We start from the raw sequence: 23,726 nt of genomic DNA, 5'->3' as shown, positions 1-23,726 counted from the left end.
CGTATATATACCATAAAGAAAAACACACAAACTTTAATTGACGTAAGTAAAGAGGTTGGTCTAGAAGTAAACACAGAGAAAACTAAGTGTATGCTGCCTCGTCACCAAAATGCAGGGCAAAATCATGACATAAAGATAGGAAACAGATGTTTTGAAAATGTGGCACAGTTCAGATATTTGGGAACAACGATAACAGATCGAAACCTGATTCAGGAGGAAATTTAAGAGGAGACTGAACTCGGGTAATGCTTGCTACCATTCAGTCCAGAACCTTTTGTCTTCTCGTCTGTTGTCCAAAAACATAATAATGAGAATATACAAAACTATAATTTTGCCTGTGGTTCTGTATGGGTGTGAAACTTGGTCTTTGACATTAAGGGAGGAACATAGACTGAGGGTGTTTGAGAACAGGGCGTTGAGGAGAATATTTGGACCAAAGAGAGATGAAATCACAGGAGGTTGGAGAAAACTGCATAATGAGGAGCTTCATAACTTGTACTCTTCTCCAAGTATAATTAGAGTGATCAAGTCGAGAAGGATGAGGTGGGCAGGTCATGTAGCACGAATGGGGGAGACGAGGAATGCGTATAGGATATTGGTGGGAAAGCCAGAAGGAAGGAGACCACAGGGAAGACCAAGGCATAGGTGGGTGGACAATATTAGAACGGATCTTAAAGAGATAGGATGGGATGGTATGGATTGGATAGATCTGGCTCAGGATAGGGACCAATGGAGGGCTCTTGTGAACACGGTGATGAACCTTCGGGTACCATAAAATGCTGGGAAATTCTAGAGTAGCTGCAGAATTTGAGGCTCCTCAAGAAGGGCTCAGCTCCATGAGTGAGTGAGTAAGTAAGTATATATATATATGAAGTGTCACAATAAATAATATTTGACATGCCTGATAATAGTTGTGCTGAGTTCTTTCATATTATGACACTGATGCTGTTCAAAATACAGTAAACTTCCATCATCTGGTATCCAAGCCTCCAGAATTCTTACCCAACTGGCAAAAATTTTAAAGATGATTTAACATGATTATAAAATTACTTGAAACCAAATGCGAAATGAGCATATGGTCACCTGCCATGTGGTAGTTCTTCCAGCTTCCACTAGCAGCACTACCCATTGTCTTCCCTCATGCAGGCGTTGATTAGAGTTGAGGCAAGTTGAATTTGTGATCACAATACAACATAAATACATGAAAACCTTCACCTATCAATCCTCTGTGTCACCTAGGAAGACTCCCACATAACAACTACTGTGGCAAGTTGTTCTGACTTCATTCTGGGTTCCTGTAAGAGATTTTCTCATGCAACTGGCAGACCCCATTTCCCATAATTGTCAGATAACAGGGAGTTTACTGTACCTGATATTCAGGAAAGCATTACAAACAATGGGTGAACTGCCTAACCATCACTGTACTATAGATTCCAGCACTGAAATACACTGATATAATAACAGGAAATTGAGATAATTTGTGATGAAAAGGTAACATATTTGAAACATTACATTCTAAAACATATAGAAAATAAGGTATGTATTTTACAAATTTCTGACCTCCCCATGAATATGATCTTCCTCCTCTGCATTTTGGACATTCTTGGACACCTGCTCTTCTGGCTTAGGTAAATTTATTGTTTCTGCTTTAATAAAATTGATAATGCCCTTCTTTTGCTGAGACAGTGGCTTCCCAGTATCAGCGCTGGTACTTCGGTCTGCTGGAAATGATTCTGTCATGTCTTCAAATCCAACAGACTGGAAACCAAAGCCCCTCCTTTCACCTGACGCTGGATCTGAGTTATAGTATGTCCAAGTGGAATAATTCACGGTTGAAGACGCTGCCGTGGTTGTTGCTGTTGTTGTAGTTGAAGGTTGACCAGTTTTAACTTCAGAACATGTAGCTGCAGTGGGTGTACTGTATTCTGTAGATGTGGGTGGTTTAGGCACACTGGTGGATGGAAATATGGCACCAATTTCTAGACGTATCTTACGTTTATAAGCCTTACTGCTTGTTGTGGAGTCTGGAAGATTCGATTCTAAACCTGTACCAGTCACAGCACTTGATACATGTTCACTTGAAACCTGTGGCTTGGTGCATTCTGTTGATGCTGGAGCAACACTATCTGCATTAATTGCAGGAAACAAAGATCCTCCAAACTCAGAACTTTTAGATGATGATGGAATGCTCTCATTAGGTCCACTTATGCTAGTCTCCTCCACTTCTATGTCACTAGCAGCTACTGCACTACTTACTGAAGCAACACTTTTAACATCTTTTTCTTTTGAACTCCCTGCTTGTGCATCATAGTCCATTATCGGGAAAAGACTAGCTGAATTGCTTCCTGGCTGTACTAATGGTAATTTCTTTATCTTTACAGGTTTGTTCTTTTTTGACTGCCAGTTATTTGATGACTCTTCCTCTTGGTCTGAGCCATCTCCATAACCAGCAATTAAGGCAAATGAAGTAGGTTTTGGACTGTGCTCTGCACTGGAACTAGAGGCTTGTTTTGTTTTCCTTTTATTGGTAATACTATTTTCCTCTCCTTTATTATTACTATTTTGGTAGTCAGGTGGAAGTTCACGTTCAATCTGTGCTATAACATCTTCAGCTACACATGGTGATGCCGCTTCTGTTGCAGACTGGTCAATTAGGTGCCGAATTTCATCAGGAATCTCACCACCCAGCTCCTTTAAGACACGAGCCTGGCTTCGTAACCGTGATAAAATAACACCCTCATCAGTTTCCCCACTTTCATCACTCTCTTCTTCAGTTGTTGGTGGTAGCGGACTTGTGTTATCAGAACCCTGAGTTCCTAACTCATCCATCAACTCTGCTGCCTCCATTTTTAAACGACTGACTGTCCAGCCTGCTGAATTGGCAACACTTGATTCACATTCTGCAACACTGTTATCTGGTTTTATTAAAACTTCTGCTTCATCTGTTACCGCTTTGTCTTCACTTGAATCTGGGGCTGAATATCCACCTTCTTCATGGTCAGTCTTTAAACTATCAGCCTTCTGTACCTGTGGCTCTTCAACATCATGAACCTCCATTTCCTCTCCTGGGGGACCCATGTCTGGCACACTGTTAGAGACTAATGATGATGTACCAGAGGTCACATTATCTGAATTTAATATGAGCTCTTCCCCATTGTTAAATACAAGCTGTGAGCCTGATGAAGCCACAGTTTCTGAATCAGCCTGTCCCTCAGTTTGTGAATTCATATTACATTCTACAGGTTGTAACTGTGGTCCTACTACGAACTGAGATTCTGTTGGCAGCTCAGGACCCATTGATGGATGTCCACAGGGTCCTGTTGCATAGCCAGCTGCTTTTGATGTGCTCTGTGTTTTTGTCTTACTAAATGTGCCTTTTTTCTTTTTGGCTGGCAGTGCAACTTCCTCGTCTTCTGATTCTTCCTCAGAAGCTGGTCCATAAGATGTTATCATTTCAATTCTCCTGCACAAAACAATATATCAGATAATTTTCAGTAATAATTATAAAGCAGTCACAGGTTGGTAACCTGCTCAAGTTAAGAAAAAAGTTACTCATAATGCTCAAAGATGCTTCATGTTTGAAAACTGAGGGGGCTAACAATCTCAGACATAGCACATGATGATAACTATAAAGCAATCTTCTATTTCATAACATACAGTTTCAAAGATGATGTTATTTACAATATCAAAAAATAAAACTACACTGTATTTGGAAGAAAGCAGTCTTCTGGGATGTGGCGTCGTGTAGATATTGTGTTAACATATGTTTAGAAGGAACATATCGCCTCCATCTTTCGGGTAGAAGAAAAAAGAAGATAATCCATGGGTGAGCAACCAGCGTCAGCAGATGCTAACAGACTAATGTTGAGCTGAACTGTATAAGAGCAGGAAGAGAAAGGAGAGAGGCTACATGGGAAATCAGTACTTTACTGAAGGCAATCTTTTCTTTTCCTTAGATATACAGCATGTTCCTTGACAGATTTTAATATGAAATCATAAAACATGTTTCAAAGGCACAAACTAGGATACGACTGACTATTACAGAGTAAAGACATTAAAATTAATCCTCATGTAAAGCTCATGCCTCCAGTTACATGGAAATTGAATTTTGCCACATTACAGCAATATCATATTACTACAGAATGTTGTTTTAGAGCAAGAGTGTCAAACTCATGACATATGTGCCAAAAGCAGCCAGTCAACTGGTTTTGTGTGTCAGCAAGAATCTCATTCCATTCTCCAAAATGTGTTAAAATTCTTCTCTTTAAAAAAAAGAGAGAAAATCATGTCTGGCAGGGGACTTTACTAAATATTCAATGTAATATTTCAATTGACTTCACATGACACCCAACAGACACCTTAGAAAAGTATGGATTCAGTATCACTCCATGATTGTATGAAATATCAATACAATGTGGAAAACTTTGAGTGGGTCATTCTTAAATGTCAGCCTGATAGATCTCTTTCTCATTTACTTCAACTTTCTACTACTGAGAAAAGTGCAGATATAATGCACCTAGTCTTGTAAATAAGAATGTCTGCCCACAATGCTGACACTAAACACAATTCAGAGTGCATGTTTTTTTTTGTTCTTTCAGATGTAAATTCATTGAATTTCTCTAATTTTTGTATGCAATATTACAATATAAATGAAGCATTTAAACATATAAATAAATGTTTCTGTACTGGAAATAATGTATTTCTTTATAATGCAGCCCATGAGTGTATGTGGCTCATCAGTGGTTTGAAGCAACATTTCTTTCTAAACAGAGATCTGCCAGTAAAAAAGTTCGAAATTCCCCATTGATTCACATTGGGCTACTGCTGTTGCAGAGATGGTGGCTTCACATGTCAGTGTCTCAGGGACTTCCTGCTTAAGGGATATTTCCAGTACCACTTTGTGGAGTGAACTTACTACAAATACAGTAACACAGCAAACATGGTAGATGAAACTTAGGAATATTGCAACAAATGGAAGCAATATGTTAAAATAATTCTATACCACAGATTTTCTAAAGCTAGTTGATATTTTGACGTGCTGCCTGAAAGCCGGACTATAAGACGTCCATCACTAGTCAACGGCTAGCAACTCCTATGCAGCAAAGCCTAGGAAATCGTTGACCTAGAAATGAAAGTCTAACAGTGGGATTTCTACTGTTACAAACGAATTGCTTGAGGCAGACATGTATTCCTGTGTTCGTTGCATAGCAGCAGGAAAAACTAACCCTTCGACAAGGTTTTCCTTATTCAGTCCAAGGGCAAGATATAACAGTTCACATTTGGCAGGAGACCAGCAAGGTTGTATTCAACTAGAGCAGAAGCAAGTCTGTATTCGACTTTAGCAGGAGTGAGTTCGTGTCCGACAAGGATGGCTGAACTCTGAGCAGAGTAGAAGACACTTCACTGAGAATAGATGTGCAAGTAATTGTAAAAGTGAAGAGGAAAAGTCTGATGACGTTAAAAGTTGAAAATAATTGTATTTGTGAGTGTAAACTGTGATAGTCCAATAAATGTCTTTGCCAAATCCGAAACCCACATAATTTCTTGTCGCGTTGCCTAGCAGACATGTGACAACATTAAAAACTCAACAGTAGAAGAGACCTAGGTTCAGTGTTTAACCTTCTGCTGGTTTACTTAAATTCACTGTATCCTGACACCATGGGACCAATAAATTTAATGCCGTGTATAGTCTATGTTTTAGTACATTAAGCACAGCATGTGACCTTTTACTATGCTATTTCTATTGAATTAACCCTTCAGCGCGGTTTGCCGTACACGGTACGCCAAACTGTAAGCTTAATTTCGAAGGCCCATAAATATGGAAAGAACCATGCCAGCATGATGACGATTGCACTGGGCTGTTGTGAAAAGAATGCGCTCTCTGTTCATGTAAACATAACATTCAATTTCTTGCAGCTCTGCGAGTCAGTCTAAAAATAAATGCATGACCTCACAGTCATATCAACGAGGGACTATGATATCAACATACCACAAAGATGATATGCTTGAATAAAGCAAACAAACAAGAAACAAAGTGGTTGTTTGTGATTACAACAGAAACATGCTAGGAGTGGATCTGACGGATCAAATGCTACAGCCGTACTTGCTTGAACGAAAGAAGAGTACTAAGTGTTTCAGAAGTTATTCAAGAGGCTACTCAATGTAGTAATACATAACGCAATGGTCATATACAGGGTGTCCCAGGAGGAATGGACCAAACTTCGGGAGGGTGTTCCTTATGTTAAAGTATGCCGATATAACCCAAAACACCTATGTCCAAAGTTGAACGGTTACGGAGATAATGGCCAGAGAAGTGTCAAACTTTGACCGGTGTTACACACTTGTTGATTACAAAATACATATTAAAACTGGCAGGAATATGTGGATTCTGTAATGTTAATAATGTACGTAACATCAAACTAACTTGTGAGTGACGGAAAGCCATAAAATTGAAGTACGAAATACTCGCTCGCCATGTCATAATTGTCCTTAGGTTTCCAAGCACTATACATGACACATGACTGGCGAGCGATGACGTAATATGGCTGCGCTATAACCCGACCACATAACTGTAAACGTACATTCACAGGAAATCTCTTTTGGAATTTCGTTTCCATTATCTCATGTGGATTATTATGGAACCACGTATGCACATTTCGTAAATTATTTACACCATCCAGGGTAAAAGACGCCTCATCACTGAATAAAATGACGCTTAACAGTTCGGGATGAACTTTTTATCCAGTGGCACAAATCCATACGCTGTGCATGGTCGCCTGGTTCCAGATGTTGTACCATTTGATCATGGTAAGAATAACTCTTCATGATGTAAAGTTTGCCACACCTGAATACGTGATACGCCGATGCGAGAGGCGATTCTACGAGTGATAGACGCGGACTTCACTGAACAATATCAAGAATGTGCTCTCGTGTGTCTATCATTCGTACATCCTGCCTTTCAGAGTGCACAGAAACACTTGCAAGAGAACCAGTATCACGCAATGTCTGGTGAATTCGCGTAAATACACTTCGAGATGGAATCCTTCGATCGGGAAAACGCCTTTGGTATTCTTCAACAGCAGCACGTGCATTGCGACCGCAAAATCCACACACAAAATGCATATCACAATATTCCACGTGTGAAAACACAAGAGGCATTTCAGCAACTCATCACACAACTAATTTACCACCCATTCACGACCCCGCCGCAACGTAATCTGTAGGCTCTGGTAGGTTGCGCATGAGATCACGGCTAGTGTGACATCACCACACTCAAGTACAAACAGATAACAGTCACAGCTGACTGTCCACGGTGAGTGGACCTGCAAGAAGACCACACTTTTCTCGGGCCATTATCTCCGTAACCGTTCAACTTTGGACATAGGTGTTTTGGGTTATATCGGCATACTTTAACATAAGGAACACCCTCCCGAAGTTTGGTCCATTCCTCCTGGGACACCCTGTATTGGTGTCTCCTGAATAACAAAAACATGGACACACTAAAGTTCAGACTTTCACTAGCAAAAGGCCTCGTGGAAAAACACGGTTCTGGTGTTCCTTGTCCTGTATATGGCCATCCGTAAGTTGAGCTGCCGCCTAAAAGACTCACAGAATGACATTTCCTGGAGTGTATTCCAGCCACAGGGAAAAAAGTCAGGGCCTTATAAAAGATGTGTGGTTTGCGCAAAACATGGTAAAAGGAAAGACTCTATTTATTTGTGTAGTGCATGTGAGGCAGGGTTGTGGTTAGATGGATGTTTCAAGGAATACCATACGAAACCAACTTCTAATCCACTTGCTTCCATTGCTCAGATACAGGGCGCTCATATTATAAGGTAAGATTATAAAACCATCTTTTAAGATGATTTCAGTGAAAAATTCATAATTATATCTTATATAGTTCAAAAGTTATGATACATAATATAATTTAGAGCAAAATTTAAATGGGCAATTAAAAAATTAAAAAATAGTATTTTAAACTCCTGAACTTACTCATCTTCTGAATCACTTGCTGCATTCTTCCTTTTCCTTTTTGTTGCACTTGTTTTTGCATTGCTTTCAGTAACTGTTCCAGGCGGCTTTAACTCTGTCCTATTCTTACTGACAACACCTGTCCTTGGCGATGCCACTGATGTTGCTGCCACAGGTACTGTAAAGTGCCAAATGCATGAATATGAAAAAATATACTGATGCTATTGGAGTTGTGTTTTTTTTTGGGGGGGGTATGTAACAATGCGTTAAATTGCTAAGATTACATAGCATCAAATGATCAGTAAATAAAGAATTAGAAAGGATACAGGAGAAACTCAGTAAAGATAGTTGGGCTAAGATTTAACTTTTTAAAGCACAGTGGTTATTATATGTACCATCTGTTTTAACATTAGAAATCTCTGCATTCTGTCCACAGGCTGTATATATTCTGTATGGTACAGATATAATTTCCCTAACAGCATTAGTCAGTTGTCTTAATAATGGAGGTGCAACATTTCCTGTGAGGTATGAACTGAACTTCCAAGTATCATTTAGCAGAAATTTGTGCTTCAAAGTATTATTATTGAGAAGTGTTAATTACTTGACTGCAAATATCTTTAAAATTTTGTAATTATTTACTTTATGCCTCTTGTTCAGATTATGTTTTGACATAATTGCATACATACTGAAAGATGACTATACGAGGGGGGGCCCCAAAAATAACCGGAAACGACCTGTTGTGCGTGCATGCTTTGTAGTTATGAGTTGTGCTGCTAGGTGGTGTTAGCTGGGGGTCTCCCGCGACTGTTAGTGACCTGGCGTCAGTCNGCTTGCTCGGAGATGACCAAAGAGAAAACCGTGTGAATGCTTGCCGCGACTTGAAGAGTGAAGTGCAGTTTTCCCTAACAGAAAGCAAAATTTCACGCACACTCTTTGTTCCTTCTGGTCGGCCATCTCACTAATCGCCAAAGGGTTGAAACAGGAACGCACACAACAGAGCACCACAGACAAACCACTTAACTTAGACTGACGCCAGCTCACTAACAGTCGCGGGAGACCCCCAGCTAACACCACCTAGCAGCACAACTCGTAACTACAAAGCATGCGCGCGCAACAGGTCGTTTCCGGTTATTTTTGGGTCCCCCTTCGTATTAACCTCTAATGGCTGAATGTTACATATATATGCAGCAAGCAGCACCCCATGTTGGGCGAATGTTATATTTATACGGGGCAGGATACGTGCTCTCTTTGGGAGTGCTGACAGTTTGATCTTGGGTTTGAAACCAAAACAAACCCACGTAAGGTCATGTCAGTGGTTCATTCCTTAGCTCTGAATAATGAAATCGTTTATCACGGTACTATTTACATTTAGATATGACTGTATACGACCTGGTCAGCCAAATATAGCCCAGCTTTGTTTCGAGAACTGATGAGGAAATGCTTGCAGATGAGTGCTTCCAGAGCTTTCAAGGAAGTGTGATGTATTCAAGGATTGGTTTTCAGTGGCAAATTATCAGTTATGAAATCAGTGATGGATTATCTAATATTTCTTTATCAGTTAAAAAGTCAGTCAGACTGTCATATATTTCTTTGTATATCATTTTTATTTTGCGTCTTGGAAGAGGTATAAACCCACTGAGTCAGTATTACTTTGTGGGTAAAAGGCATCTTCGCCACTGTGACTTTCGGTATCAGTGTTGGACTGGCACTCTTTTCGACTAGTATTATAATTACTTTGCATCACTATTTTGTGAGTATTACTAAAAGGTGAGTGTCGCTTTGTCAATCAACATAATTTATTTGATTTTGCTGGAAACCCCTCCCCCAAGATGAATCTTCAATTGCACAAGGCGAATATCATGGACAATGGCGTTTCTTGGGGGAGGCCAAGTTATCTGGGGCCCAAGTGAGTCGAATGGAGGTGAAACATTCACAACACTGGCCAACCAAAGGGAAACAAAGACGTCTTGTGTTCTGCTAAATAAGAAAAGCAGGCGCACCATTTTCTACTGCAAAAAGTGTGATGTTGCGCCGTGTGCCGCGGACTGCTTTGAGAAGTGGCACACGTGACAGAGTATGAGGTATTGTAAACTGTGAAGTGACACAGTTCAAACTCCCATACAGTCTGAACAAAATATTATTGTTTACAGTGTGATTATATTTACAATATCACCAAGTCTCAAGGTTGAATATCACAGTCAGTGGCGTTTCTTGGGGGAGGCCAAAGTTATCTGGGGCTCAACTGAGTCAACTGAAGCTGAAACATTCACAACACTGGCCAACTAAAGGGAAACAAAGATGTCATGTGTTTCGCTATATAAGAAAAGCAGGAGCACCATTTTCTATTGCAAAAAGTGTGATGTTGCGCCGTGTGTCGCGGACTGCTTCAAGAAGTGGCATGCATGACAGAGTGTGAGGTATCGTAAACTGTGAAGTGACACAGTTCAAATTCGCGTACAGTCTGAACAAAATATTGTTGTATATAGTGTGATTATATTTACAATACCACCAAGTCTCATAGTTGAACAAAAAACTACAGGTAAGTCCTCTGGAATTTCATAACATAATAAAGATTATATTTTGCATTTCATGACAAAATAATCACAGTTAATTTTCGTTTGTAAAAATGGCTCTTTTGTGTATATGTAGAAAATGTGATTGTCTTTCAGGTTACTTTTAGTTCGTGTTTCTATGTTGCATAGAATGGAAAATATGTAGTTTTTCTGAAAGTTTGCAATGTTAATTAATTAGGGCGATTTAAATTCTGGTCGCAGAGGGCTCCCGACAATTTAAAAGTCCATATGTTAAAGGTTAATATTTGAAATTAAAGTAAACATTACTGTATTTGGATGTGTTTTTATGTTTATCCGATGCATTTAAATCTAATGACAAGTCAGGTTGTGATAGTGCAATCTAAATTAACTACACAACGCGAATGAGATGTCATCTGTATCTTCATGTTTCATCTTCAAGACTAATGATTGGATTTTGATAAAATTTTAAATTGGACTGAGGCTGCTTACACTAAAAGTTGTCATCTGAATTTAATTTTGATTTATAAAGTGAAAACCCTATTTCAGGTTTCTTCAGGACCCAGTGGATCTGAATGCAAAACTGAGAAAAATCTTAAGCAGAAGTAATATAAATTGAGTATGATGAAAGTGATTATTAAATTTGGGAAAACTTTAAATCAAAGAACATTAAATGGGGGCTTACTTTACCTGAAGATCAAACTGAACTCTGACGGTATCAGACACAGTTCATGATATAGAGAAATTGCACATAACAACATACAAATATTATCAAAATCTATAACAGTATCCTCCTTTCATGTTATCTGCACCTGGGAGAAACACTTTTCCAACAGTGACACTGTATCATATTGTCAAGCAATCAAGTGACTACTGATGGGGTTTGGATTGGTAATTAGATCTCACTCTTGAACAACTTGTGACTACACTTCCTGCGCTTACGTCCTTGCAGGTTGGTGGCCATCACACACCAACCTCCTTCTCTTCTGCCAGCTCAGGACTCTCATAATGGCAGCTGGTTGTTATACAGTCCAGGCACGGAATGCACAGAAAATGTCTCTTCCATTATTGTGTGTGTCTGTTACGGTGATCATGGGGAGCTACTGAGCCACTGCATTGCTATGTGTGTGTATGCAGAGCCATACCCTAGCAAAAGCTGTCTCTGCTGCTTCACAATTCTAGCTATCAGCAGAGATGCCACAATATGGTACTTGTGATCCTCCTTTGTATAATTAGTGTGCAATCACTACTGGCTGCAGCAGGCACCAAGTAGCCAATAGTCACTGGTTTCTAAGTACTTACGTACTGTCTTGTTTAATGCATGTTCATGAAATGTAATTACCTGAAGGTGTTCAAAAATTTAATTTATCATTTTTTAAAGTATGTGGCATCATTAGTATGATTTTACATATTATTCTTAATATCATGTGAAAACTTCAAAAAATTCGAATACTTAAATCTGTAATTGTAATTGTAATTATGATGATTATATTAAATGCTGCACTTCTGGTATTTAAAACTGACAAATCTTTCATCTGCAGAGAAGCCCAAAGGCAATGAACAGTAATTAATTGTATTAGTTAAGGAACGCTGTTCAAAGTGGAAGTCACTCATGCTTACTCATTGAAGCATGACTCATCATCTGCTGGTGAGCAGGCATAACTGGTACCATCCCCATTGGCTGTTCCATCATCCAATGCTGAGCTTGCATTGCAGTGGTGCTTGCAATATAGGCTTGATATTCAGGTGGCATCTCCCAAGTCACTGCATTTGTTTCCATATTCCAGTAGTACACATATCCTGAATTTTCATCATAGCATTCTTGCCAAGCTGAAAGAAAAGATCGATACATGAACAGGGAATTCTGTGAGAGCATGCGGTAGCATAGTTGGTTGAGGCACTATGCTACAAGCCGGAAGGTCATGGGTTCAAGCCCTGATGAGGTAATTGGATTTTTTTTTTCAATTGGCCTAATTCTTCTAGCCGCACTATTGCCCTTGGGTTGACTCAGCCTCTAACAAAAATGAGTACCAGGATTTAATTGAATAATTTTCCTGGGTAGTCAAGCGCAGCCGGCACGTAAGGCTGACAACCTTGCCTCCATCTCTGAGCCTCAACATCTCACAACCCTATTGGCTGTTACAGGGATAGATTTACTTTTACCTTACTTTTTACAGGGAATTCTGCATCAAATTCGAAAGGCCTACTTTCCAATGTAATGATTTCCAGCACTAAAATTCCTTTGTAAATGTCATGTTCAGATATCATAAAATTTAGTTTCAAAATAAAAATAAAACATCCAACTCAAGTGTCTTTCACTGCTTGCAACTCTCACACACACTGCCATAATTTTCCTTTTCCGTTTGGGGAAACTCATTTCTTATGTGAAGATTCTGTTCATTTTCTATTTTTCGCGTGTAACCTCGAAGTTTCACAACACTGCCATGTCAGTAACTTCTGACTTATAAATAATATTTACAACATGTAAGAATGTTTACAATCTGTTTCCATGCATATATGATTTGAAGCTTTCACGGGAACAGTATATAATGAAGTCTTCTTGGGCAATCAGTAATGTCAGCGTGGAGTTTGTGGCTGACATTTCAGAGTTTCTAAAACATCAGACACTAATTTCACATGGACATGGCTGATTGCCAGAGAAGATTTCTTCAATTCATAAAGTATTTCATATTCACAACTCTCAAGTCCTTTAGTTATTTAGTTATTGCTCTCAAGGTAAAAGCTAAATGAAAATGTTACAGCCTATATATATTTAAAAATAAAATAATTTCTCTACATGTTCTGACCAGTAACTAGAAATGTCAGAAGTATACTTGTATGTGACGTGATATATCCTGTGAACTGAAAAATTACTATTTGTTTACTAGGAGCTCCATGTACTCATAATCAAATCACATCATTATAACATGCAATACTGAAAAACCTTCTAGCAGAATTAGTACTACCTGCAACCAGCATGTGCCACATTCTATTGACTCTGTGTTGCCATAATCTCATACAGTATCATTACGGTTTTACTGTACAGACACAAATGTAAAATGTAAATATGAACCACATAGGAAAGAGAATGCTGGCTATGTCCTGCCCATGTACTCTCAGGTACAAAGTTCAGTAGAGTAGAAAATGTTGCATTTCCTTTTTCCTTATTAGCTCAAAGATAAATTCACTATAACATTTGGGACTGAGAGAAATATGATAGATGGAACTCTGTACATTTAATACAATAAGTTCCACAATTTTCTTGGATTAACATTTACAGATCAGACATGAAGAAGCAGCACTTAGTATTCATATCTCTGCGTAGATTTTCGCCCTCTCTCTGCCAGTCATTTTCTGATATAAAATACAGCATCATCTACAAACAACATAGGTGTAGGCACAGAACATGTAATTTACAAGTGTGTGTCCCAGGATTCTAAGGCACTTTCAGGCGGTTAGTCACTGGCTTCCCACTGCGGCGGCCCGGGTTCAATCCCGGGTCTGGTCAAGTGGGATTTGTGGTGGACAAAGTGGCACTGAGGCAGGTTTTCTCAGAGTACTTTGGTTTCCCCTGCCAATTTTCATTCCATCAATTGCTCCACAATCACCCCCACCTATCACCTGGGGCCGGTACAGTAGGCCAGAAGTGGCTGCAGTACAAGGGACTTAGTCCCAACCCACTAGCTATAATAAAAAAAAAGGGTCTGAAACTCACTACAGGTAAGCCTTCTTTTATGATTACTTAATTTACAAACTTTTGTTAGCAAAAACAACTTAAAGAAAGCAGTCTTCTGGGATTTGGCACCGTGTATATGTGGTTAACACCACATATACACGGTGCCAAATCCCAGAAGACTGCTTTCTTCATAGTCACCGCCGTGAAAGCCTCAAATCTTACAAAAACAACTTAAGTTCATAAGTTTGGCAACTTCAAGCATAAAGTAATGGCAATTTTGTTTTTGGTTTAAGAACTTTCACCTTATAAACAATCCTCATGGACTGAATTACCTTTGGAAATCAAAAACCAAAACCGTATATTTCATAAATGATGGTATGTATTCCTTTTATTATGGTTCTTGCCCATCACCAAATGTAAAATTTAGTTGTGATAAAAATTTCTATGAACATCAGAAGGCACCAGTCTATAGTACAGATTTTGTTTGTTCAATTATAAAAACTAATTTCCTTTAACACACGAGGCAAGCTCTTAAAATAGTATGGCTCACCCATAGCTGATGAGGGCTGTATGTGGCTCCTTGTATCTGCAGAATGCACCAATTCTGTCATCTGTGATGTTGGATTTTCAGCATGGGGTTTGGCTGGAGCAATGGTTTGAATTTCCTAGGGCAAAATGATGCTTTAAAATCAAAAGACTTGAAATGAAGAAACCTGGGCCAACATTAATACCAAATGATCAGCTGATGAACACAGAGGAAAAAATTGTATTCATTCAAGAGCACAAACAAGTAAACTATGTGTGTTAAAATGAGGAAGTCAATATTCTTACACTAGATCTTACAACAAGGACAAAATTAATTTATACAGAATATGAGCAAAAGAATATACATATAATTCTGGGATTCTTTATACAATTCCCAGATCATGAAATAAAATATGTTTGGTCCCATAAGGCTAATAGAAAAGGTAAAGTTATTCCTGCATTTAATTATGTAACTATGCCACGTAGACACACGGGACAGTGGAGGTAAAACTCCACCATCCTCAACTTCATCACCAAATGGAGGTGAGTGGTCAGTTTCATGTATCTGCGGCTGTAACCCAGGGAAACAGCGGCTGCTACCCCTTATACTGGAGACTAAGCAGTTCCCAGAGATGATCAGGACACTAAAGACAAGAGAAAAATCTCTTGGCCCTGACAGGAACTGAACCCTCGTCGCCCGCCCCAATATCTAGTCACAACACTAAATGAGCTATGCCAACTTCTCTTTGGTCCCCTGACATAAAGTAAAGCAATCCACACTTGGTAACCATATTACAAGAATGACTTTATTTTCAAAATGTGATGCCTTATATAAAATAATGTTTAACCAGGTTCTTATCACTCATTTAAGATATACTTTTTAGTCATTATATAATGGACAAACATGATGCGTCTGAAATATCCCTGAGGGTTCTGTCATCATCAGTGACAAAGATCATTACTCATCCCTTAGAAATTTACAATATTCTATTTTTAACATACTGCTGTAGGGGTTAAATTTGCAGTGAAGGGTCACCTGGTGTGCATGCGCCTCTGAAATCACTGAATCCCATACCGTTTCAGAGACACTGAGGTCAACCCTGTTTGCATGGCTACCTGAACATTCTCGAAGTTGTAACGTGTATAAAATTGTAACTGCAAAGTGGGACAGTCTTAGTTTAAGTCATAATGAGTGTAGAATTGTGAAGACGTAAGGCCAAAATAATGCAAGCATGTGTCCAGCGCAGGCAGGAGATATGAAATAATGCATTCTCTGAACTGTGAATAGTTCAGTGCAGCAGAGAGAAGATGCCAGAAGAGGGAAGTGCAGCTATGTTATGAAGAAACAAGTTTACAACGAACTGACATAAAGATCAAGTGGTTATGATCAATGAGACAATAACTGTTCTGAATAACAATAAACATTATAATATGATGGGAACCAAAATCATTATACTTGAGATATCAACGAAAACACAGAACTTTTCTTCCTTAAGGTTGCCTACTCATATGTACCCTCATGGAAAATAAAGAGGAACTAGGGAGTTACTCACTTTAAGGAAGTCTGACACCTTGGCATCTAACTCTCCTGCTGCTTCTCTTCCTTCTTCTTCAGCCTCACTGTCTGAGTGATAAGGCCCAACCAAACCAGTCAGTGGATTGTTGCTGTCAGCTTTACTTGACGAAGTGGAAGAGATGGCCCCTTGCACACCTGCTCCACTCTCAGAGTCCCCATTCTGGCTACTGTGCTCTGCACATATCTGCTGATATTTAGCTGTTAAGACATCAAATAGGAAGAGATGAAAAGCATTTTATTTTTGTTATGTTTGGTCCGGAATTTCTCAACTGGAGATCGCACATCAGCCAAACTTTCTTTTCCCGTTCCTGGAGAATGAACTATATTCCTTTAATCAAAATTGTACAAATAAACGGTTTATATTTAACTCATCTTGCTATTATATTGTATGCCATACCATGTTTGTGGAGATAATCTTTTCAAAAACATAAATCTGGCATGTTTGCTTTTAGGAACCAAAGAATACTATGACAAACCTCTTGTCGACTGGTTCCAGAACTTCCTCTGAGAACCTTCAAACTGCAAGTCTGAACCCTTACTGACTCAATGAACTTCTCAGTGACTAAGGAAACTATACTGATTTGTTATTTCAACTTATATCAGCAAGTCCAGTGTATCAGAGTACAGCTTATATGTATGGAGGTTCTGGCCATACAGTATGGTATATAATTAATCAGTTGTGTACATCCACTTATTTTGCTACATGTTTCAGCCTAGCTGGACATCTGGCTAATTCTGCATTCATTATCCACTTAACTGTTACCGTTATTCCTACACACTGGTCAATGTTTACAATAGGAATTTATGTGTTAATTTATTATATAGTTTTCCTTAACCATTTTGTTACTGTAGCATGTTGTCACATTGATTTCTAGTGCAAACCCTGGCAAATGTCTAGTAACAAGAGTTAAGTGGACAATGATAGCAGAATTGGCCTCATAATGGCCAGCTGGGCCAAACAATACAGGAAAGTAAGTTGATGTGTGCAACTTATAAGTGTTAATTATATACCATGTTATGTTGATGGAACCTCCATCATACTAACAAAGTTACACAACATGATACTCCAATACAATACTACATACAGAATAACTTGTATGATGCCCATTAAAGTGTGACATGGATAAAAGAATTGGTGGCCAACACGGAAGTTACACATGGAACCTAATATTTAAACAACTGGCAACCTGAAATATAACATTTGGCAGTTAGAACAATAATAGCCAACAAATCACAGAACATATTCAGAACTTACTTTGCCAAGTTCGGCGAGGAGAATCCTGTTTGTCATTCAGATTCAAAACCTGCCGTCTTCCTGTACCGCGGCGCTTCATACCCATTATATGATGTTACTCTTATTGGTTATAAATCAAGCTTTCCTTACACATGAAGGAATGCTGGAAAAGAAAGAAGGAAATTGGCATAAAAATGCTTTTAACTCCTCCCATATAAATCAGAATACATACAGTTTGTAGTGCAGTTGGTTGACGCACTATGCTACAAGCTGGAAGGTCGCGGGTTTGATTCCTGATGAGGTCACTGAATTTTTTAATTTACCTAATCCTCCCAGCCGCACTATGGCCCTGCGGTCGACTGAGCCTCTAACAGAAATGAGTATCAGGAATCTTCCTGGGAGGTAAAGGACAGCCAGGACATAAGGCTGACAACTCTCTAGAAAATGTGGGAGCCTCGACGTCTCACAACCCTATGGGCCTTCACAGCCTGTTACAGATAGTTTCAACTTACCATTGCTGCTGTTGGGATATTGGAGAACAACTAAAATTATGTTACAGCAAAGAATGTTCTATTTGTTCTGTGGTGGGAGTTCCATCATGTGATAATTTTTCACTCATGTATAAAAAGTCCATGAAGTAATATCATACAAACACTCCATAACAACCCATGTTGTCTCCTAATTTGCTTTATAAGAAAAGGTAGGTTCTACTGTTTTATCCACATGTACATCCAGATGTCTGTACCCTCCCTGCAACTTCTGAACGAATTCACAACTGTTCATGGAACTTGGTAAGAACATCATGCCACTAGATGTCTCTCTATTTTTATAGCTTTTCATTTCCAATCAATAATATCAATAAGGCAACCATGCTGACATCTGTGATTAGATTAACAATAATACTTCTTAACTTATGATTCTGAAAATTTGTGTGCTAATAGATTTTCAAGAAATATAATTATCTTTAAATTTTTTCTGAAGCATGCTATAGGAACACAGCAGTTGCATGAAAGCAGTATGAGAAATTTTGTAAGGAAATAGGTCATATGCATAACTACTGATTCTGTATGAATCATTTTGGTCTATGTCACCAATAGTAAAAATGATACTGTGCAACCTTTTGCAGTCATACATAGAAAATTTAATGTAATCTGATTCTGTACTAACTAGAATCAAAGGAATCTCCCTATCTTCTTGGGTATGTTGCTGTGATTTTATTTTTTTCATTAGGGTGTACTGTGTATCCCTTCTGTGATGGCATTTATGTTGCAGACATAAACGCACACCCTAAAGAAAATAACAAAATCACAGCAACATACCCAAGGAGATAAGGGAGAACTAAAAACTAATAGCATTATCACAAATAGCTTCTATAACTATAGCATAACAGTGAACCCCGGGCAAAGGACAACTTACAATGCATGACAAAATCGCAAAGCAACACAGAAAAACACGACAATTGTAAACAATTTTAAAATTAAATCTTATTTTCTGGAAAATTTTAAAAGCAGAAAAATTCTTGCAACTTTGATGGCTGCATGTATTATATGATTGTATGACATGATTGTACTGATATGGATCCATATTAGGTCATTTCAATAACTAGAGGCGTTTTTGACAAGATAGCCTGAAAATGGTCCCATATGCAGGCCGAAAACTGTAGCAACCATTATTTTTTTTATTGCTAGTGGGGTGGGGCTAAGTCCTGCGTTGTGGAGCAATTGGTGAAATGAAGATTGGCAGGGGAAACCGACGCACCATTAAATAAAACCAATGTGAGCAGCTCAAATTGATTTTTATTTACTGCTGTGTTGGCAGCCAAATACCATCAATCATGATACACATCAGGATGCAAATAGCGAAGAGAACTTCAGGTAGAAACGATTGTGCCATTTGACATTTTTATGTTAAAAATCATAAATATGATGGAAGTGAGAACACTGATGTTATACATGACATACTTAACATATTCATATCGGTATTAATGGAAACCATGCAAGTAAATAGAGAACCTTACTTTAAAATGATTACTTTATATAGTCTGCTATCCTCACCACATGGACCAATACATTTAAAGAGAGGTATGTAACATTATTCCTAGTTGGTTCTCTATTCTGAAATTAAATAATTTATTCAAAAACAGACATTTCATTGAAGAAATAACATCAGTACATTAATCCGCTTACTGAGTCTCCATGTGGCCTACTCCACGTACTAGTGCTAATAAAGGATGGTGCTTCTGAATTCTAGGAGATAATCTACCGTTTATTTTCAATTTTATTACCAGTTTTGAATTATAATTTGATATCTGAAGAGGTAACCTTATGTTCTAATATAGTTTTATTACCGTGAAATATATAATTACGTTAACTTCGCACGCTTTGATAATATGTAGTCACAATTCCCGTTATTAACATAGGTTAAGAAACTTCGCATAAACCTTTGTAAGTAAACTACGCAAATAGGGGCACTAATTGAATCCATCACGTCCAAGGATTCAAATAATAACCATCGCTTATTACACAATCACATTTCGTACAAAACTTACCATCAGGTAAAACACAAGCCTGGGAAGTAATATACAACTATTCTTAAAGTGTTTCACCAGACAGGAATATGTCTAATATTTCTCACACATAATTTCACAATTTCTTCAATTAACATTCTGGAGTCATATAAAAACTAGTTCCGTCAATGTTTACGTCTATGTTCTGCATTTTATGTATTTGGTTATCATACTTATCGGTCACGTCGGTAACTGTTTTCTTCACGAACTACTCTCCATTACCGGCCATTACTAACGTTACAGAGGGTTACGGCGGTTACAACGGTTACAACTATACCGAACTATATGAACGATATGAACTGCCAACCACATATAACCCGTATAACACACCTACTAGCTGAACACTGCCCGTAAGCATCGTGCTGCTATCTTCAAGTGTATCCGTACCTCGCGTGGCGAGCGTAATACACTTAGTCCCACGCCAATTGACAAATGTCCTACAGACAGCAGCCGGAAAGCCACTGAACGTCCGCAACAGTCTTACTGCTGCCCTAGTAGATGGCGTAGGAGCCTCTTTGTCAGGTCTATTGAACAGTGTTTCTCAACTGCCGGGCCGCGGCCCGATACCGGGCCCACGTCTTGCAGGAAAAGGAATTTACTGGGCCGCGGTATCCAAGTCCAAGTCACATTGCGACTGACGGTCCGTCAGTCCGTGTGTCTTGGTGTCGAGCCCCGACTGGGGCTCATGACCAGATTTTTTTTTTCTTATATGAAAGTTACTGTCATGTTCATTTGAGGCGCCCTCTCTGACGAGAGGTTGGGGTCTGTCATTTATCAGTCACGAAAGAGGTTGAGCTTATTTAGCCTCGGCACGGACAACACAGAAAACAGTTACGTGATAGGTACTGCTGTTGCGTGACGCCGTGTTGACAGGTTGCCTAGCAACACTGTCGAGAGTTGTTTGCTGCTGTGTAGTAACGGCGTTATCCCTTGATACGTCACCGCGGGGGAGGGGGTGTTTACCGAGCGTCGTGCCCGTCGTGCTTACCCCAACTTACCTGCAGACTACGTAGCAAGAGAAGCAGGGAAAGTATTCGCATATGGGATAAAAGACGCCGACATAAAGATTCAGCTACTGCTGGGAGGGGAGAAAACGGTGAACGAGGCCCTCCGACAAGCACTAGAGCTGCAGGCGGTACTGGTAGCAGCTAGACCTCACGAAGATAGCACCAAGACATACCGGAAGTACCGATCGCCCTCCAACCAACGAAGAGACGGAAGACAATCAGGGTGCTGGAGCTGTGGAGAACTGGACCACTTCGGGAATAACTGCCCCTACGAAAGGACGGCCGATAATGAAATGCGCCGAGAACATGAAAATAGGCCAGGCAGATACACACGGCAATTGCCAAGAAACCACAACGAACACACGAACAAGAAGGGTACCCAACCGTCGGGAAACGAGCGACGGCCGGCGGAGATCGGCGAACGCCGGCGTATGCATTAAAGCCCTTCCATCACGCATTGACCGTCATCACGGAAAATGTCGACCCTAGGCTGGTCACCCAAGGCTGGGTCGGTGACAAACCGTGCATGGTGACCATAGATACCGGAGCGTACGAAACTGTGGCTAGGGCAGACATCGCCGACGGATGGCCCGAAAGTGAGCCCGATCAACGTTTCACGCTGCAGACGGTATCTGGTATCTGGTGAATCCCTCCCTATCCAGAAAGAAATTTTTCTAACTCTGACCCTGGGGCAGCGATCACTGAAAATGTGGGTTTTTGTCGCAGATATCACCAATGAGTTCATTCTAGGACTGGACATACTACGCGCCTACAATGCATATGTGGACATAGGGCGCCAAACGCTGCGACTGGCAGAAGAAGAAATTTCATTATGGAGTCCAGGGACAGGACCCTGTCCTTCCAGCCTAGTAGTGGCCAAGGACTACGTAGTCCCCGCACAGTGTGAGGGCATAGTGATGGCCAGAATGGAGAACCCCCTCGGAGTAGAAAATGGTCTGGTAGAACCAAACCCTCAGGCCCATCCGCCTGAAGGAATCTACGTAGCCAGAACCCTAGTGCGAAACCTGAGTTCACGTGACCCTACTTCCTGTTGCGCCCTCCATGTCACAATATTTTACTCATTACTTTGTTTCCCCTTGTTTGCAAATATTATTCTTGACTTAAAGTAGAAACCACGTGCCAAAGCCTACATACAGCTAGTAAAATTATGCTTTATATATGACAATATTTAAAGTTTGAAGTGTATAGGGATAATATGACTTTATGCCTTAATGATTTATTAAATACCGACGAAAATGGATCTTCAACTAAAAAATTAATATTATTATCTGAGTCTCCTAATTTCTGTTTTTTTTCATGAGGATTTTCAACCATAATTTTTATTTGTAGTTTTATTTTCCATACTCAAAGCATAATCTGCGCATCTTAGTTTACTTCATTACACTAATCTAAAATATCAGCTCTGATGAGCAATGTTACTTCCTTCAGTAAAGGAGCTGGATATGGTGATGCTCAGCTGGGATTCGATCATCAGCACAGAAGGCCGCTCCTCGTTGCATCTACGTCCACACAGGATCTTGGGAGACCACACAAGTAGTACACTGTCTTTACCAAGCCTTACAACTAGAAGCTGACCACTATTCTCCTTGTAATCTCGAGGTATAGAAAGAATGGATATTTAACTCCATACCTCTATACGCCTCCAAATTGTAATACTCAGATACAAGAGCTAGTTTATCCTCACATCTCTTTTTTAACAAATTCAGTTCAAGGCTATAAACTAAGCACACTCCTACTATGTAATTATTTCATTCTTTTTCATTTATCTTTCGTTTTCAATAGTTTGTTCTGAATTACCTCTCTTCTTCACTCGGGTGAGGAATGAAGTTTTGTAACCATATGTTAATTATCTCACAATGTTTTGTTATCGAATTCTAACATAGGGAACAATGGGGCTACGCCTGAAATTCCGGGACATCTGAATGTGTAACACTTGACTTTCTTATTTTTCTCGATTAGCCACTGCTAAGCAAGTACACTATCGATAAGCCTGGGATCGTTCGGATGAATCGAAAGCATATCACCAATGCACACGATTTCTTCGATTTCTTCGATTTCTTTTATCGTGGCTTTCGATCATTGTGCACGTAATGAAAAGTAGGGTTAACCTGCTTGTCCGCCACTTTTTCAACCTTTTGTGTGGTACAGCTGAGTTCAGTACTGTAAAATCTATTAACTAGACACCTTGCAAGTATCTGTGGCTTTAGATTAATTCAGTTACATTAACTGTCTTCTTAAATATCAATAAACTACTTCAAAATTATTTTGTGGAAGAGTTATACCTGCTGCGTCGACTAGTGTGTGTAATCGTAGTTAAGTCAGTGCGCGTGCAATGACAAGGAAGGTTGTCTTGTGGTCCGCTGATTTGCTAACGTCTTGTGTGGTAGAGCAATGTTCAGTTCCGTAAGTTATTTTAACTACAAATCTTGCAAATAACTGTGGCTTCATATTAATTCTGTTAAGTTAAATGTCATCTAAAACACTTAAAAATTTCCAGAATTGTTATTGTCTTGCAATGGGTCTTCATAGCACAGGCTGTTAGTCGCTGGCTTCCCACCGCGGCGGCACGGGTTCAAGCCCGTGTCTGGTCAAGTGGGATTTGTGGTGGATAAAGTGGCG

At 39.4% G+C, this 23,726-nt stretch overlaps 1 protein-coding gene across 1 annotated transcript in view; it reads right to left on the bottom strand.

Moving 5' to 3' along the window:
* The window catches only part of LOC111873730 (formin-binding protein 4), a 42,988-nt gene extending 22,557 nt beyond the window's left edge, over window positions 1-20,431 (bottom strand). Inside the window, exons 1-7 of the mRNA XM_023868664.2 lie at window positions 20,062-20,431; window positions 17,535-17,676; window positions 16,257-16,477; window positions 14,729-14,843; window positions 12,123-12,332; window positions 7,993-8,149; window positions 1,556-3,463 (exon numbers count right to left, since the gene is read on the bottom strand). Coding sequence (XP_023724432.1) covers window positions 1,556-3,463; window positions 7,993-8,149; window positions 12,123-12,332; window positions 14,729-14,843; window positions 16,257-16,477; window positions 17,535-17,619 — 2,696 coding nt within the window. The 5' untranslated portion in view covers window positions 17,620-17,676; window positions 20,062-20,431. The remainder of the gene's footprint in view (window positions 1-1,555; window positions 3,464-7,992; window positions 8,150-12,122; window positions 12,333-14,728; window positions 14,844-16,256; window positions 16,478-17,534; window positions 17,677-20,061) is intronic.
* Between the last annotated feature and the right edge of the window lie 3,295 nt (window positions 20,432-23,726).

This window comes from Cryptotermes secundus, unplaced genomic scaffold, assembly GCF_002891405.2.
Source record: "Cryptotermes secundus unplaced genomic scaffold, Csec_1.0 scaffold142, whole genome shotgun sequence".
Taxonomy (NCBI): Eukaryota; Metazoa; Arthropoda; class Insecta; order Blattodea; family Kalotermitidae; genus Cryptotermes; species Cryptotermes secundus.
This window is presented reverse-complemented; position numbering and strand designations above follow the sequence as displayed.